Source organism: Peromyscus leucopus, chromosome 13, assembly GCF_004664715.2.
Source record: "Peromyscus leucopus breed LL Stock chromosome 13, UCI_PerLeu_2.1, whole genome shotgun sequence".
Taxonomy (NCBI): domain Eukaryota; kingdom Metazoa; phylum Chordata; class Mammalia; order Rodentia; family Cricetidae; genus Peromyscus; species Peromyscus leucopus.
Window position 1 is genome coordinate 45,853,261 of NC_051074.1, and position 18,842 is coordinate 45,872,102.

Sequence of the window (18,842 nt, forward strand, 5' to 3'; positions counted from 1 at the left end):
TGATGTAATTCTATTTCCAATCCTCCTCTCAATCAAAGGGCTAATGGGATGTGAGTATAAATGTTGCATGCCCTGAGCTATCTTATAGTCTATATTAACAAGAAGGGAAAGCATTGTTCATGCTTAGTATTCTGGAAGAAACAGCCCCCATGGTGGGAGTAAAATAATAAAAGAAACATGTTTAAGCTTCAAACTCAGTTTATAAAAATCATAAGCACAATCATTTTTCAGGTAATGTATACATTTTTTCTTTTTAATTTTTAATAATGTCAATATTAATTTTATAATAGCAGGATAAAGATTTTTTAAGGCTCAAAAACCATTGGAAGGAAGGGGCTAACTTTAAACACTTAAGATATGAACAAGATTTCCCATTCATTATTTAAATCAAAGCCACAAATGTATTTTGAAATCAGAAAGTTCAAAGTTTAGTTTTGCATTTCTCCCCACAACAAAATGCTTATATGAGACAATAATAAAACTTGCATTCTTTAAAATGTTAGTTAAATGTACACTTTCAATGCCATGTAAGGAGGTCTGAAGAATTTATAGAGAAGTGAATGATTAGTCTCTAGATTACTCTTGTGATTGAAAGAGCCTAGAAATATCACTGCTCTGCTTATACAAGCTTCTTGGGGCTCTCTGAACATATCTGAGTAGAAGTGCACATCTGGAAGAATTTCTTGCAGCACAGTTGGATAAATGCCACATAAGCTATAGAGCACAATGCTGTAGTTTAATTATAACACAAGATTCACCCAATTCTATTTTTCAATATTATTTCTAGGCTTAATTTGGACTTCATGGTTAATTATTTTTAATGATCACCACTGCAATTTCATATGTAAATAGACTGAGAAATAAAGAACAGATTACAGTGATAATTCTTTTTTTTTTTTTTTTTAATAGAGGCACATACTGATGCTTTTCGCCTGAGTTTATGATACTTTTCAGGGTACAAATGAAACTAAATAACTTCAAATTAGTGGGATCTGAAGAGACTTAATTCTGAGAATTTGTTCTAACATAAAAGATAATTGGAGACCTCCTGCAGCCCTGAAAGATTAGGGTTCAGAATTATGACATCAATTACTTACAAGGGACACAGTGAAGAGAATTCAGGTTTAGTGTTGTTCATGAAATAAGTCACCTGAGACTCTATGCTACTGAATTTTAGCCTTCGTCTCCATAACAATAAGAACTAAAATCAAAATGAAACAGATTCATCAGAATTGGATAACACATCCACACCGTCTCCATTAGGAAGTCCCACTGCCTGTGTGCTTCAAAACATCACCAGAGTTCAAAGTCCTATTGCCTTTTCTCTGGTCCAAGGCCACTACCTCTAACTGTTCCATCTCCTGCACATCTAGTCACAGACACTGGCCAACAATCTCTAACATGTTTAAAATAGAATTAATTTTTTTAAACATATCTACCAGACTTTGCCAGCCCCTTGCCTTTCTAACCTATCTCCTGCCACTCCTCCCCCAACTCATTCTGTAATAACTCTCTTGATGGTTCGCCCTTCTTCAAATGTTCCAGGTTCACTCTTCATGACATCCTTGGCCTCATAGTTGCCTCTGTTTGGAACACTTGGTCTTCAGCCTTCTGCATTACTGAAATGTCCCATGAAAGCCTCTCAGTTTAATATCCATTATTATGACCTTTTCTGACCATATCTTTCCCTATACCCTACTCTGTCTTACTTTCCATGACATATCTTGAAAGTCTGGCATTTAGTGTTACTAATTGCTATGCCAATAGTGATAGGCTTTTAACCATGAATTAATATGAATGGAAATGCATACAGGAACATGCTTTTGTTAGTGGCTGCCTTCTGGGAACTTGTAATAGTTCCTGGTATACAGCAGGTGCTCAGTAGCTAGATGTGAAATGAGGACATGTTTTTGTACTTTGGGATACTAATTTTAGCTTGTCTTTGGGGCAGGAGTAAAAGTATTGCATAAACTCTGCTTAGGGATCTTGAGCAGATATTTTCAGTTTTAAAGGATAAGTTCAGGTTCATTTTCTTTGTTCTACTTGTTCTTAAGTTGTTTGTTTCAGGAGCTGACTTTTTTTTTGCTTTTATAAAAACAGATGGTATGACATTTTTTTCTTGAAAAAATAGTAATTACTGTTTTCAGTGTCCCATTGTCATATTTTTGTATTGGCTGCAGTAGCTGATGGGTTTGTCAAATGGCTCACAGAATATTTGCAAGTCTTTAGGGAGACTTTTGCTAACTAATTAAGAACATTTTATGGTTATATTCTCATTTTATGTATAGTTTTAGCTTTCTGTTGTCTACTTATAAGATAATGTTTATATATTAATATAGGTACATTGTATGATAAAAATCACTATGCATGAGAGAGTTTGAACAGTAAAGACAACTATATAAATAATAATGAAGTTGACATAGTTTTAAAATTAAGCAAATATTTTACTTTTTAAGATGATGTAGAATTTACATTGTTTAAGCTTAACTGGGTGAGCATTTGGAATTTTTATTCAGTTTAAATAATAATTTTGTGACAATAACTTTGAATGGCTAGAGACTGCTCTCCAAATAAGTATTGTTGGTATATGTTTAAAAATGGAAGTTACCTTCATTGGATACATATACAGTAAATATTTGAAATCACATTGACTTAATACTTTTTCATGTCTATAAATTGCTCAAGACTACTAGCCATCAAAATTCAATAGGATATGATATAATGATATTTGTATTTAAAAGGTGGCAACATTCTGATGTTGAAATATTCAAACTTTCCCCCATTGCACTCCCCATTTCTTACAAGACTTGAAATATTTTGTGTTTTCTCTAGATAGGGCGATGCCACTCAATAATTGATTAAAGTAATCAAATATGCACTCATTCATTGTCACCAGGACACTGGAAAACATTTCAATGTACACAACAAACTTTCTACAAAGATGTACAGATTTTTCTAACACGTGAAACTCTGTACAAAAAGCATTAAAGGGCACCAGAATTTAAAGACTAAAAAATTTGGATAGTGAAGGTGACGTTTTAGGGGAGCCTTAAATGACTTACTTAAAACTGACATTTCTCAGCCCTACCTAGGGTTTTCTGTGTTGATATTTGACCTAGCTGCTCGTAATACAGGAAGATAAGGATGGCAATGGTAACTTACCATGCTCTTCCATTTGCTCTATATATTTGTTCTACGTGTTACTTGCATTGCCTTAATTAAAGCTCTCACAACACAGCACAGAAGCTGGTCATTTGACTAGAAAAGAGGATTGTGGTTTTTCAAGGCAAGTCACGTATACAAGGTCATACAGAGAGGGGCCATATACCACCCATCTTCATAGGCTCATCTTCACATTATGATATGTGTGCAATTGAATTTAAGATGCATTGTGCCAAGTGGCAGCTGAAATGCAAAGGCTCTTGCTTTTGTCTGTGGACATGAAAGCATCAGCAGCAAAACATGCAGAGTATCTCCCAGCACCAAGGCCAAGTGGTAGTGAGGGGCAGGAAAGCGGGTCAGGGGATAAGCTGGATAGTCCTGAAGAGGAACTCCAGGGATGCCAGCTTCATACTCTTCCTGACTGGTTTCCATAGCTAGCATAGGCAGCTCTACTTTGTAGTTGTTGATCTTGTGTGATTTTTTTATTATCTCTCATTATATATGTATTAATCTTTGATCTACTTCTGAACTGATGTGTCATGCATTAACATTCTGATGCTACAGAAGACATTATCCTATAGAAAAACATGGACATTGACAACTCTGAACTGAAAAGTAATTAAGAAATTTGGACTGTGAATTGCAAAGCTTTAACCAGCATATTTTAGCTGTATTGTTTTTAGTTACACAAGAATTATATGAAATAATCATCATGACTATGTACATATATTTTACTGTCTCAAAGTCCTCTGTCAATAAAACAAAGTAAAGTGGTAGGGATTGTTGCAAAATAGTTGAATTTGAGTGTTTTCCTTTTTTATTGGTTAAGGAAATAACAGGTCATCCTAAGGCTGATAACAACACATTCAACATGGGCAAAGGAGAATTGCTAAGCCCGGTGTTATAGCCAAGGCAATCTGGCTGCTAAGTTCAGTCTGTAACTAGTGGTATTTTCTACCTCACCAGCCATGAAGAGTCCCCCGAGTCACACTGTGTCGAGCCAAGAATTTGGGCACACAGGTTTTGTACTTTAGATCCCAGATCAAATATTTCCTGTGAGAAAGCCAGAAACATGAAGCAACCTTTGCGTTTCCCTACCTTTCTTCTCCTCAGCACCTGTGTCAGATTTGAGGGTGTGGCTGCTGCTGTGGAGGGAATCTTTGGAGTCTTCATTTTCATCTAGCACTCCCGCAAAGCTGATCTTCCTCTCATATCTATGCCGGTCCAACTCAGGATCCAGACGGAGCCTACAGCTTTCCAAGTCCTGAAATGGCATAGAAGAGCACATCTGTGTTGAGATGTCCTGAGATAAACACTGCCTGTTTTTGTTTTTTGTTGTTGTTTTGTTTTGTTTTTTGTTTTCTGACAGGGTCTTGACCTGAAGCCAGAAAACTAGTCTTATAGCCCTCTTGCCTCTGCCTAGGTTTCCCAAGTGCTGCAATGATAGGCGGGTGCCACATTGCTCCGTCTCCTGCACTGATTTTGTGGTAAACCTCTATTCATTCTAAATCACATTCGATTACATTTAAAATTTTCTTATTGCTCATTTCAAATTGTAGTCTTGAAAAAAAATATTCTTGATTTGGGAAACAAGTGTTCCCTAACTGCTAGCTTCTTCTTAGGTGTTTTGTCTTTCAACAACACAGGACGTTGAACTGGCTCCCTTACCCTCTAACTCTTTGTCCAATGTCTTGGAGGTTTCTTCGGCATTTATATATTAGTTGCATAATCATTCATTCAGTTTGAATATGTTACATAAAATGGCCTAAGTAAGAAGTGACCCCTTCTCTGAGAAACTCAGATTTCTAAGATGGAAGATGGGCAAGCATAAATAATAAACCCCAAGTATAGAATTTAGATATCATCAGACTTGGAGACGATAGTCATAGACTAATGGTCCCCAAGTGAAATCTAAACCCTAAGTCCCCAGAGCCGGAGAATATGTTGCTTTACACTGCAACATGAACTTTGGAGATACATTTACAGCTAATGACTTCATGATGGAGAGATTACACTGTGTTAGCTAAATGAACCAAATTTAATTCCATATATTCTCAGCAATGGAGGACCTTTCCCCAGCTATGATATTCCTGCCTGTGAAGATGGAAGAAGGAGGATTTGCGATAGGTGTAGTAGTTTCTAGAAGGCAGAAAAAAAACAAGGAGGCAGATTTTTCCCCCTACTACAGAAAGGAAGTCAACTATACCAGTATCTTGACTTTAGGTTAGGAAGATAACATTCCTGTGCTGTTGAAAACAAGTATGCTCGCAGAAGCGGGAGAAGGTGCCATTCAAGGTAAACCTTGATTGAAGTTGCTTAGTCATGACTGGGGAATGTCATTTCAGGTTTAGGAAAATGCTTGTGTGAGGTCAGAACCTCTATGGGGGATTTTGTATTGAGGGGATTTCTGTTTCACTTCTAAAAAGAACTAAGGACAAGAAGGGGGAAATCCCAGGAGGCATCAGCCTTATACAAAGAACTACAGGCAACTAAGGAATGTGAAGAGCAGGAGAAACGGTCTTCTCTCTGGAGGAGTACACCAATGGGTTTTCCAACACCAAATGGTCAATCCTGAAAACATACACACAGGCAACATTTACAGACTGGGCAGCTTGTACTTATGAACTTAGGAATATATATGTATGAATATATAAATATAGGTATATTTATAGGACAATAACTTTAAAAGAGGCCATGAATTTGAGAAAGAACAAAGAGGGTTTTATGGGAGACTTTGGAGGGAGGAAATGGAAGGGAGTAATGATGTAAATATGTTATAATCTCAAGAAGGAAATGATAAAAAAAATACACAAGCCTACATTTAGCAGTGACAATGCTGGTATAGTGAAGAAAAGTTCTCAGAAACCTAGTTCAAGGTGAAGAGGACACTATCCACTTGTTATTAAATGACCGAAGGCTGCTGTTTTTGTCTTAGACTTTTTAGGTTCCTTTCTTCATACTCCCTGTAAGTCTTCTAGTTGGTTATACGGACTCTATTTATCACAGAGCCTTGCTGTGTAGCCTAGCTTGTGATCCTCTGAATGCTGAGATTCCTGCAGCCCACAGTCCTGATAGTGCCACGTACTCAGGCTAAAAAGACCCAATTGATTTAATGAAACATAAAACGTTTCATTTTTCACTGACAGGTCTCAGTCCATCCAGCACTCATCTTCAAGGGAATGTGATTATTAAGTTTGTCCTCAATATATGATAGGCTACATGAGACAGAATTTCCTCACTTAACAAGAGTCACTGAGGTAGAGATTTAGGAGTTAAAAGGTAGAACAAAATTGATGGAGTGAAACTAAGAACCTTACATACTTTTATCAAAATTGTGGCTACTCTGAAAACATGAAATCAGAAGCACTCAGTGCTTTTCCAAAGATTGCATTCATCAGGAGGCTAAAAGGAATGATATTGGCAGAAGTCAACAGGTCTGATGCTTTGCTTTGACTTTAAACTAAGCATCTTGATTTGACTTTATAGAGTATTCTCAGCGGCAGGATGAAAATGGCAATACAGAAAAGTAAAGGCCAAGTCAACATGACATCACAGAGGGCAGTAGCTGGAATTTTCTCTTCCAATAGTTAAATGGTCCAGTTTCACAGTTCAAATGAGGGTACTTTTCTCTTGGAAACAAGCATTTTATTCATAAATGTTTCTAATTTGAAAATACCCATTTTTTTTTTTTTGGATGTGAGGAAATGGGTTTTCTAGAACTTTGAAAAAATAAAGCCAGAGACTGTGCCCCACAGTAGCAGAACACTGATTTCTTTATCCAATCTCTGGCTGCACCCCAGAATTGGGGGTACTAACTTATTCATGCTGTGCAGTTTTAACAGCAGGAGAGGTGGGTTCTAAAATACCCTTAAATGGAAGTTGATGTGACAGTTTGTGGAACAAGCCTTGTATAAAAGAGAATCTGGGTTTGTCTGGCTCCTCAGGTAAAGCTGAAGGCTGACTGTGATGAACGCACCATTGGTGTCCATCAGGGACTCAGAAGCCCAAGGTGCTCTCTGTTACCACACACTCTGAAGGTGTATGAGCCCTGCATAATTTTTATATCTATAGTGAAATAAATAATACCTGGCACATGACTGCATTTTTATGTGCCTATATGTGTACTCTGTGTGTGTTTGTTCATGCAGTATCATACTTTCTGTCTATCCACAATTCACAAGAAATTCTATGAACATATCTACATGATTGGAAATGTTGAAAATCTAAACACCTAAGTCATTTAGACCATACTGTATGTCAGGAAACTCTTGGGAAGCAAGCACACTTCTATATGAACCTAGGAACAGTCAGTGCAAAAGAAAATCAGCAATGATTTCTGAATAATGTTGACCATAAAGTTCCTCATTGTTTGTAGGGTGAAAGAATATAGGTTTCTAGATATTTCCATCAAAATTAGTGGTGATTGTGGTGATGTTTTGTTTGTGCTCTAACAAATAAAGCTTGCCTGGAGATCAGAGTGAGGAGCTAGACACTAGTTAACTCTAGCAGCCAGGCAGTGGTGGCACACACCTTTAATCCCAGCACTTTGGAGGAGGAAGCAGGAAGACCAGGATTTCAAGGCCACCATGGGCTACACGAGATTCATCCGGTCTAAAAGAGAAACAGAGCCAGGCAGTGGAGGCTCATGCCGTTGATCCCAGCACTTGGGATCTCATACCCTTGATCCCAGTACTTGGAAGGCACACACCTTTAATCCCAGCATTAGGGAAGTGGAGACAGGAATTAATATGGCTGGGCAGAGAGGAATATAAGGCAAGTGGAGACAGGAGCTCACCCTTTTCAGTCTGAAGATTCGGCAGAGGCAAGAAGTCTCTCTAGTGGCTTGCTCCTTTACTTCTCTGATCTTTCAGCACTTACCTCATAAGACCAATTAGAATTCTTGCTACAGGCGATCATTGGTCAAATGCTGTACCTGAATGCACTGTCTCCAGTGATTTCTAAGTCAACCTTGGAGTTATTATTATAACAGACAAAATAGATTGTCTTTTTAATGTATGAAAAACCTTTGGTTAAAATGTTAGATCAAAACACACTTGGTCTTCAATCATTTAAAGATGTTGGGAATACTGGAAACCCAGCTACAGTTCATTTTCTCCAAGTAGCCTGGCTACTGACACATGATGTTTTAACATACCACTAGAGGCTCAGTGCGTGGTCTAGGCAGGCAAGAAAAAGTCTCTCTCAGGAAGGTGGTTATCTCCAGGAGAAGTTGGCATGCTGCCATCTTCAAGGCAAAGGGACAGCCACATTTAGAGGGGTTCACAGTACCTAAGAAAAGAAAGAAATCTTCATGAGAAGACAAGCCAACATCAAACAGAGGGTCATGGTGTGATGGAGCTAGCGACACCCATGTAATATCAATCTGCTCATGAGAATACTTCCGGCACAGACCTCAATTTACCTACTCCTGTCAGCATGACTTGGGCATGCCCAACTCTTCTTCTCTACAGTTGTGTAATAGGTGCTTCAGTATTAATGTATCAGACGAGCAGAAGCCAGTGCTTCTGTTTAAAGTACTATAGGGTAATACAACACAGCTCCAATGCCACCAGAAGACTGTTTGGTGAAAACAGAAATTGGAAGCTATCTTGTATTCAATCAGATCTTGACTGCATGTATGACCACCAGCTAGATTTGGAGCCCTGAAATCCTTTCAGCTCATTTTTAGGAAGGGATGTTTGTCTTCGGGGAGCGGTGAAGCTCTTTCAGCTCTAGTTCAATTGGTGTTTATGCAACACAGATACAAGAAAATGTGTCACCTGGTCACTCATACTACACCCTTTTGTTTGTTTGTGACAGGGTCTCTCTACATAGCTCTGGTTGCTCTGGAACTCACTCACTCTGTAGACCAGGCTGGCCTCAAACTCACAGAGATCCTCCTGCTTCTGCCTCCCGAGTGCTGGGATTAAAGGCGTGCACCACCACTCCTAGTTTATACTACATACTTTAATAAAGCTGTCCTGTCACAGTTAAGACTCAGCTGTGCCAGAAGTGACCGACAGTCTCTTTCTGAAGAACACTGGCCTTTTACTTTGTCCGACGCCCACTCCTCCATGGACCAACTAATTGATTTTGATCTAAAGACAGCTAATGGCCAAGGGAACAACAGGACTTAAAAACCGTCCGGATCGGTTGTGAGACTTGTATTAACATCAAGCATGAAGAAATAGCCTGACTATTTCATCTTCAGCAAAGAACAAGGCCATGTAGTATCATTCTGCCTCATACAAAAGAAAGAAAGTAGTTATCAGTTGAATGAATCAAGTCATCAAACTTTCATAATACCATTATATATCAACAATTAAAAAATATCTCTAAACTGTCTCTTTGGCATAATGAGATTTCTTAACTGACTAGTATACATGATTTTTTTTTTACATAGAAGGTAAAGTCAGTCTTCTGAGGGTATCTGGCCTGTTTTCCTCCTGAGAACCATTTTTTTTTTTCAGAGTTAAAACATGGCTGGAAAATCTGTCTCTCATTAAGAATGGAAGAGACAAGCTTGTGTGGAATTTCCAACAAGGCATGTGCTTATGTTATATTTAGCTTTGGAGTGCAAGATTAGCTAAATCACACATAACAACCTCATAATCAGTGGAGAATCACACATATCAGTCTTATATTCCACAGAGGATACAGGACTCTGAAAGTTACCTAGATGTGTGAAATTTAAAGAACAAGTTTATAGAAACTAGACGTGGTAGTAGAGACCTGTAAGACAGCTACTCAGCTGTTTGAAGCAGGAGAATTTGAAGATTAAGACCACCTTGAGCTACATAGGAAGATCATGACTGGAAAAAAGTAAATAACAGAAATAATTGAGCACTAGACACTCTGTCAACCTCTGGATCTGTCTTTTTACTCATAAGGTTACCATTCAGAAACCTCTGGAGGCAGTAAACTTGTCTGTGGTCTAGTCTCTTTCCTAATTATTACCTGAATTATTCTGTCACCATACGAAAAGATGGAGCTCTACATGACTCAAACAAAACATAGATGTGCCAGCCATCACATATGAATTAATGGAGCTTTAGTGGTTTAGGGTAGATTGTACACTGCAACCTAGGAGGGTGTACTCATTTAAAGTTGTTTCAGCTCCCTCCATTCTGAAAGGCCTCTGAGTGGCTTCTAAAGTATGCCTCTGGCTGACTGGCATTCATGGCAAGCCTTCCTTAAGTTTAGTTTAACCTATGAGTGAAATTAAACACTCTAAATTATTCAAAAACAGGCTAGGTTATCTTCAGAGTCAACTTTTATCATTGGGCTGACACACCCATGTAGAAATTCAGTATTTTATCAACAGAGATATAAAGATTTTTTTGCTTTGACTTTATAAGGTATGAAAAGGGAGCCAAATAGTGGGAAAAATACAAGTTCCTGGTGCAAAAGAGGAAAGGAACACAGTGAGAGTTTTCCTTGATTAATGTTTAACCTTTTCCAATGTTACCATCTAGCCATTATTTTATATGTGATGGCACAAGGGTGCAGCAGGTTTGGTATGAATTGAACAAGAATGACCCTTAAAATATAACCAGAGAACTTGAATTGCAAATGAAGAGGAAAGGCTAAATGGAAGATATTGCTACTTCCCTTGTGGAAAGATTCTGATTATATAGGCCAAACTGGAATTTACACTCAACAAAATATCTCTCAATATATTCCACTCAGGCTTGTATGGTACAGAGCATATGTATGTACAAAACAATGCTGTAGAGGATCTGGCAGGAGTGTTCTTGTCCCTAATTCTATGGCAACTCTAATAGATACAGTACTGCACAGCCACAATTTAAGCAAACTTTGACTTTCTTATTAAGCTGTAATATGCTCTGAATAAACAGCTCAACATTTTAATTCTTTGGAATACATTTCTTGTGTGTGTGGTGTGGTGCATATACTTGCTAGTATAGGTATGTGCACGTGTGGATGTGGACACACACGTATGTGTATGAATGTGGAGACCCAAGGTCAAGTGTCTTTCTCTAAAAGCTTTCCACCTGTAAAATTCTGTTCTCTGATTGGCTCTTTCAGTGAATCAGCTCATGCGTTCAGCTAGATTGACTGGCCACACTGACTGGCCAATGAGTTCTATGGACCTCCCTGTCTCTGTCTCCCCAGTGCTAAGGTTATGGGCTCCCACAACTGTGTCTGACTTTTGAGCATCTAAATTCAAGTCCTCCTCCTTGTGCAACAAACAGTTTACCTATTGAACCATCTCCCCAGCCCCTGGAAAGCACTTCTTGTTCAATTCTATTTTATAATGATATTTTTCTTTCTCAAAGCAGTAACAACATAAAACCTGAAAAAAAAGTTGAAGAAAAGAAAACCCTTCAGGGCAAGCAATGTTTTTTCACAACTGTTTTCCCTCTCAGAGGCTTAGTATGAATCTGTGGGTAACAGCAAGAAGCAGAAGTTAGAAGGAAATGTCTCTCGTCTCTTCCACATTGTCTACGATGCTTCACCCCATCTACCTTCTCTTCCTCTCTCTCTCTCTCTCTCTCTCTCTCTCTCTCTCTCTCTCTCTCTCTCTCTCTCTTTCTTTATGAACATGATTTTACACCCACATGGGGAGAAGGGGAATGGTCTATGAGAGATGTAGGAAGGAGGAGAGGATGAGAGAGGAAGGAAGTATTCACTGCTCCTAAAGCAGAGTTTCTTACGAGCAGGGGGTCTTGTAGTAAAGGGAGTCTCCTTACTGTCATCTAAAAAGTCTTCCTCCTCATCCTCCTTGCGCAGTCTTCTCTTGGTCTCCTCATCATAAATAAGACCGAGCAAGCTGGCAGGGCTCTCGCTCTCTCCATGGCACAGCTCATTCAATCGGATGCCAATTGCCTAAAGGGGAAAAGGAAAGAATGAAACAGCACGAAGGATGACGGACAATAAAACATCACACAATCAGCCAAATGATGGGGCTGACTTCCCACTCAACTCTCCGTGTGTTGTCACCACCATCTTAGTCAATAAGGAATCTAGAGAAGGAAGGAATAGTGTCTCCAGAGTCATTTGTTCTAAAGATTTGGAAAAAATGGAACGGACACTTTTGTATGCATATACAAACATTTTAGGAACCAAATGTCCATCTTTATTCAAAGTTCATTTGTTTTATAGGTCTCATGTAAGGAAGCAAGCAAGCAGTGTTTTCCCTCTCTCTCTCTCTCTCTCTCTCTCTCTCTCTCTCTCTCTCTCTCTCTCTGTGTGTGTTAATTCAAGGTAAGTGTACAGATATGTGCATTTGTGCCAATGTGTAGTCAGAGGAAGATATTGAGTGTTTTGTTCTATGATTCTTCACCTTATTCCTTTGAGCCACGCTTTCTCCATGAAACTTGAGCTGGGCTGGTGTAGAGCAAGTCCTAGCAAGACTTGTGTGTCTATCCCACATAGGTAGGGGTGGCCACACTGGACCTTTTATGTGGGTACTGGAGATTTAAACTCAGGTCCCCATGCTTGCAAAGCAAGCACTCATGCCCTGAGCGATTTCCCCATCCTGCATGTAGTTATTTTTAACAGAGGGTTTTAGGGCAGTGAAAAAACAAGAAAGCATCACTCCTTTGAGGCTTCTGATTATGCTATCTTACAAGAATGTCAGTGCCATGCTAATGAGTTTGGAAGTTGGCAAGAATTCTATTCCTGTGATTTTATTTTTAATACCATTATGCATGCACTTATTGGTGTTTTTGGAGCTCTCCCCCTCCCATGATGGTCTGTAAGTTAGTAAGAAATGTTAACTGCTCTTCTGGTAGAGCTTCTAAAAACCACATTAGAAACAGGACTTTTTAATAACCTGGCACCCTGACAATATTGGCTCTTAACTTGGCACACACAGAATCAGACTCTTGTTATCTGTTCTTCTGAATCATGACACATGACTCCACAATTTATCAAAAGGAATTTTCCATAAGAGGTGAGTACACTATCTCTATCCAGTTCCTATTGTATCCGAACAATGTAGAATATGCAACAATGAAAGGTCACAGCCTTAGGGAGGAGTCTCAAGGATGAAGCTAAAATGACCACTGACTTGGTGCTGACAGTCTTGTGCTCTGTGCATTAATCCAAACAAACCCCTGCTTGTCCTCTTCTTCCTGTATCATACTTAGGGAATGTTTAGCAAAGTTACACAGTCTTAGGCAAGCAAAGAATTAGACTCGTTGCTGGAAACCAACCTGGACCCATGAATGTATGTGCAAAGTGCTTCCAGAATGCTTTCAACAAAAGCACAACTGTTTTAAATATGTTAAATTTCTGGAAATAAAAAGGTCTTCACAAGACCTGGAATTAAGTGACAAAATTAAAAAACCAAGGAACAAAAGCCCTGGTAAGAAAGTACCAACAAAAGCTATCACAAACCCCACCCCCATTTTACTTGTTAACTCCAGAAGTTTTAAACAAATAAAACAAGACCATGGAAGACTTTGTACTGAGGATGAGCCATGATGAGTTTGGAGTCGAGTTAGCCAGCTGAAGGGAAAAACTCAAAGAAGATAATTTTTTAAAAAATATTGATCCTTCTGGGATATTATGAATTATATGGATTATAATGAAATAATTTAAATTAAACCTACAGTTTATAAAAAAAAAAAAATCAAACCCTGGGGCTGGAGAGGTGGCTCAGAGGTAAAGAGCACTGGCTGCTCTTCCAGATGTCCTGAGTTCAATTCCCAGCAACCACACGGTGGCTCACAGCCATCTATGATGAGATCTGGTGCCCTCTTCTGGCCTGCAGGCATATATACAGGCAGAATAAATGCATATAAAAAAATCAAACCCTGAATTTGCCTAAGATAACACTAATATCTAAATAATAATTTCAGGTTCTATGTCTCATCTAAGACTGGAGGAATGCCTTAAGGAGATGTAATTCCTTTCTACCTCCATTCATGAAATATTTATAAAGTGAGGTAATCTGTAAGGCTTTAAATGAAACATGAACCTACATGAGCTGTTAAAGCGAATTGGTGGTGTCTTTTTTTTTCAATGTGTCCTGATGAATTATGAATGTACTTACAGGAAGATCACGGATGGTCAGGGAAGTTACGGAGGTGAAGAGGCTAAGCTGAAAGCTGTGGACAGAATCTAATTCGTCGCATCCTGCCCTTGTCCTTACTACACTCTTAGTCTATTGGGGGGTGGGGCAAGAATGTGTTGAAATGGTACACCAACTGGTTCAGAAGAGAAACATCATCATACTCTGTTCCCAGAGCGAGGTATCTAATCGCCACAGACCTAGAGAGGCTGATGTGTTGGATGACTGGAAATGGAGAGAATAGATGTTCACATGAAGGGCCTAAAATAGATACCAGGCATTCAGGGACTCACCAGAAAATTATTTAAGAACTACTCTTTTTTTTTTTTTTTTAAATGAGGAAAATGTGCAGGAAGGCAGGGAAGGTCTCTTAGGACTAGGCAGCCTAAAGAGCCATTTGAGGGCTATTCAGAAAGGCAGTGAAAAGTCATGAAGCTTGGCTTTAAAATATATGGAAGTCTACTGCTTACATAAACTTATAATTTTTATATATTATTAATTATATAATATAATTATAACATTACATATTAAAATATAATATATAATTAAAGTATATGTTATATATAAATTTATAAAGTAAATTTATAGTATGAAGGTTAAGGTAAGTAGGCTTTGTGTGTATGAGCTAATAAAACGTCATCACCCCTAATCTTAGTAATGATTTAAGCAAAGGTTAGACAATGATATCAACCTGAGAAATTTGGCTGTAACTTAAGGAAAAAGGGTGGGCACTAAAACCATTTTCTCCTAACCAAACAGCCAGTATTTATAGAATGAATCAGAGAGGGCAGGCTAGAGGCAGGGAGATCAGTGAGAACAGTCTGTCTTGGATAGATTGTGTCCCATGGAGGTGACCTTACCAGCTGTGTGCAAGGCGGATTGTATGGTGTGGCTGGGAGGCTGAGACAAACTGAAGACAATCGTGTAAGTTTGAGGTAAGGAAACTCTGACCTGTGGAGACTCTGATTAAAAGAGAGAGATTGGAATATGCTGCATGGTGGGCGTCTCCAATGCTGGTGGGTACCTCTGACATGAGCTGGAAGCTCTGACGTGACTGCAGATGAGTGTGGATTTAGGAAGAAGGGTTTTTATTTTTGGTTGAACTAAATTTAGGGGTATAGATAAAATACCTCCCAGATGAAATTGGCAACGCAGACCTGGGACCTAAAAAGTGCTCTGGACAGGGTGCTTGGCTATTTCCACCCATCAAGTATTGGACACATGGGAACTGAGTTACCCTGAGGAAAACCACAGGGGAAGAAATTATAAGAGATCTCAGGTGATGACTATATGGGGAGGAAAGAGGTGACATCAGGGAGGAGGACACTCATCAAATGAGGTAGAGGGTTCAAATGGGGTCAAATGTTTCTGTAGCATAAAGTAACTAGCCAGTTGTTTTGAAAATGCACTTTTGTTTCCAAATCCACGTAAACTGAGAGACTCCAAAACTGCTCAAACTTTTAGGAACAACAACAATTGTGTGTGTGTGTGTGTGTTGTGTGTGTGTGTTTCACCACCAGAGGACTAGAAATGGTGAATGTTGTTACTAAAAAGGTCTTTAAAATTGATTTATGTGGAGAATAAAGCTAAAAACTGAAAACTGGCTTGATTATCTATCTTAATGACCTCAAATCTCATTGCTTTCTTTTCAAGACCCCCCCCCCCCATTTTATCTGACTTAGGCAAGGGAGTCACCCTTAATTTCACAGGGGTTCTGACACACATGCATGTTGACGATAAGACGGAGGTGGCGTCCAAATTCTAATAGCTGTGTAGCAGTGAGCTTGACACTCACTTGCGTGGGAGATTTTTGTATTTTGGGGGAAGAGTGATATGTAGGGCAGCTCTGTGAACTCTGTGATAGAATATATTTCTGTTGCAGACTGTCTCAATTAAGATAAGATGAAAATAAATCAATCATATTTTAATTATATCAAGTTAATAAAGCATGAAGAAATACTAGAGTTGGAACGACATCAATATAATTATAGTATAAGATCCATCATTTGAAGATTTTAAAATGGTGGCCCACACATTGCTGAAGTTAAATGCAATTTTACCTGTTGGTGGCAAATTATTAATCTCACTACATTTAACTAAGCTACATAGATATTCTTATTAAATCGGTCTGTTTCTGTTTCTTGCTTCCAAAACTACCAGTGATACATCTCTATTTTGCAGATTAATGGGTGAAATAACAGATCAGTTCAGGCCTCACACATTCTTCCCATCTGTTTTCTAAACACAGGAATGCAAAAAGAGATGGATCAACTTGGCATATTCTATAAAACATCTAAATTTATCATACAATTGATTATTAATCATACTAAAGACTCCAATGGAATTGGTATTGTATGATAGCCCCTTTTCACTAAATTGAAACAATGCCTGGAGGCACCTTTCTCAGAGAGAAACACCATGTTCACCAGACATACATCTGGTGAATGTCTTTATAATTTATGAATTCTTGGAAGAAGTCTCAAAATGTATTCTTATGTCCTCTTTAATATTATCAGAATAGGGTCCACCTAGTAAAAATCTCTTCAAATAAGGTGATGGTAATGTTGGTTATTTATAGCTGATTGTCTCTTTGCCTGGGAGAAATATAGGAGTTAAGCACTCTACCCCCTTCAAAGAGTTAAATGATGAAGACAAACACTTTACATCTTCATTTTACTTGAGAGCAAGACTGTCCAAAACTACTTGGGCTTTTGAAAATGGAAAACCATTCTACCAGCAGGGAGCTGATTGGTTTTAATATAGTTGGGGTAGAAAATAAAGGGTGTTGGAATAAGAAAAACCTTTATCCTGTTCACTGTCATGTGGTAATACACATTTCCAATATGATGATTTTGCTTTGATAATAATAAATATAGTCTCATAGAAAAACAATCACTCTGATTTCAACAGGATTATGAGACCAAATAATTAGGAAATAGTGTTCAAATATTTTAATAACAAGAACACTAACTATGAAAGAGTTGGGGATTTGCAAGTATGCTTAGTGAGAATGCTTGGGTTATAGCTTTATTCCAACCAGAGGAGAGGCCATTCAGGATGAACTCATACATGGATTAGGTGTTGAGTCTCAGGGAGGAGTTCATGAATTGGGAGGAAGACAACAGAACCAGCCCCGCTCCAATGACCTGCCCTACCTTCCCTAGAATCCCATGTTCGCATTTCTGCCTTTAACATTGTACCGCAGCGTCACAACCATCCTGTCAACATGTTTTACAGAATATTTTAAAGGCACTGTCTCTGAAGACTGAGTTTTGAGGCAGCTGCCATTCCCTACTCTCTACCTCCACCCCCAGCCCAGTTACGTTTTCTCCACCAGTCCCGTTTTGTTCAATATGACAGGTGCCTTTAAGATTTTCTTTTAGCATAGCTATTCACAAAACAAATTTTGGGTGATATTTCTATCACCTAGAAAAGAGATCTTATAAGAGGTCTGTCGTACAGGCCAGTGAATACCTTTAACAAGAAAAACTAAAATACCAACAAGGTGACAGAGTAGCAATTAATGCCATTATCTTGAACATCTGGGGACATCCTGGAACACAGGTGATAAGAGTCAGGCAGGGTTAAAGTATGATCAGGGAATGGGGGGAGCGAAAACATTTTTCAAATAAGCAACACTGAGGGAATCTTAAAATTTTACTTCAACATTTATATGATTTTTATCTTCACTTTAAGAGAGACAATAGTGAAAGGCTACCATTTATTAAGATTTTAGTTTATGGGCAAGACAGTTCAGGCTAGGTCATGAATACACTCACCTTCTCTAAAATATTGATGGCAAAAACTAGGCCGGGCTGTGGTGGCGCACACCTTTAATCCCAGCACTCGGGAGGCAGAGGCAGGCGGATCTCGGTGAGTTCGAGGCCAACCTGGGCTACAGAATGAGTTCCAGGAAAGGCACCAAAACTATACAGAGAAACCCTGTCTCAAAAAAACCAAAAACCAAAACAAAATAAAACAAAAACTAAACTCTGGGGTATAAACTGCCCTAACCAGTTAGAATGAACAATTAACCTAAAAATCTGATGTCAGCTATTCATGTGTCATAAAGTTCAATGTTTGCATGTATTTATCATAATCTCTGATAAAATTAACCTGCATCAAGTATAATAATAGCATCTATCTATCTATCTATCTATCTATCTATCTATCTATCTATGCATCCATCCATCCATCCATCCATCCATCCATCCATCCATCCATCCATGTACCCATCCATCCAATCCATCCTATCTATCTATCTATCTATCTATCTATCTATCTATCTATCTATCTATCTATCTATCTATGCATCCATCCATCCATCCATCCATCCATCCATCCATCTATCTATCTATCTATCTATCTATCTATCTATCTATCTATCTATCTATCTACCTATGTATCCATCCATCCATCCATCCATCCATCCATCCATCCATCCATCCATCCATCCATCCATGTACCCATCCATCCAATCTATCTATCTATCTATCTATCTATCTATCTATCTATCTATCTATCTATCCATCCATCTCTCATGTGTGTGGTGGTGAACACACACATGTACATGTACACAATGGAGACCAGGGGTCAAACTCCAGCGTCGTTCCGCAGGCCGTACCAACTTTTGTTTTTG

The 18,842-nt window shown here is 38.6% G+C and overlaps 1 protein-coding gene across 7 annotated transcripts in view; it reads right to left on the minus strand.

Moving 5' to 3' along the window:
- Unc80 (unc-80 homolog, NALCN channel complex subunit) overlaps positions 1–18,842 on the minus strand; it is a 180,556-nt gene that overhangs the window by 84,109 nt on the left and 77,605 nt on the right. For all 7 annotated transcript variants that reach the window (XM_028870069.2, XM_037210309.1, XM_028870068.2 and 4 more), the window contains exons 24-26: positions 11,877–12,012; positions 8,318–8,451; positions 4,261–4,426 (exon numbers count right to left, since the gene is read on the minus strand). In XM_028870069.2, coding sequence (XP_028725902.1) covers positions 4,261–4,426; positions 8,318–8,451; positions 11,877–12,012 — 436 coding nt within the window. The remainder of the gene's footprint in view (positions 1–4,260; positions 4,427–8,317; positions 8,452–11,876; positions 12,013–18,842) is intronic.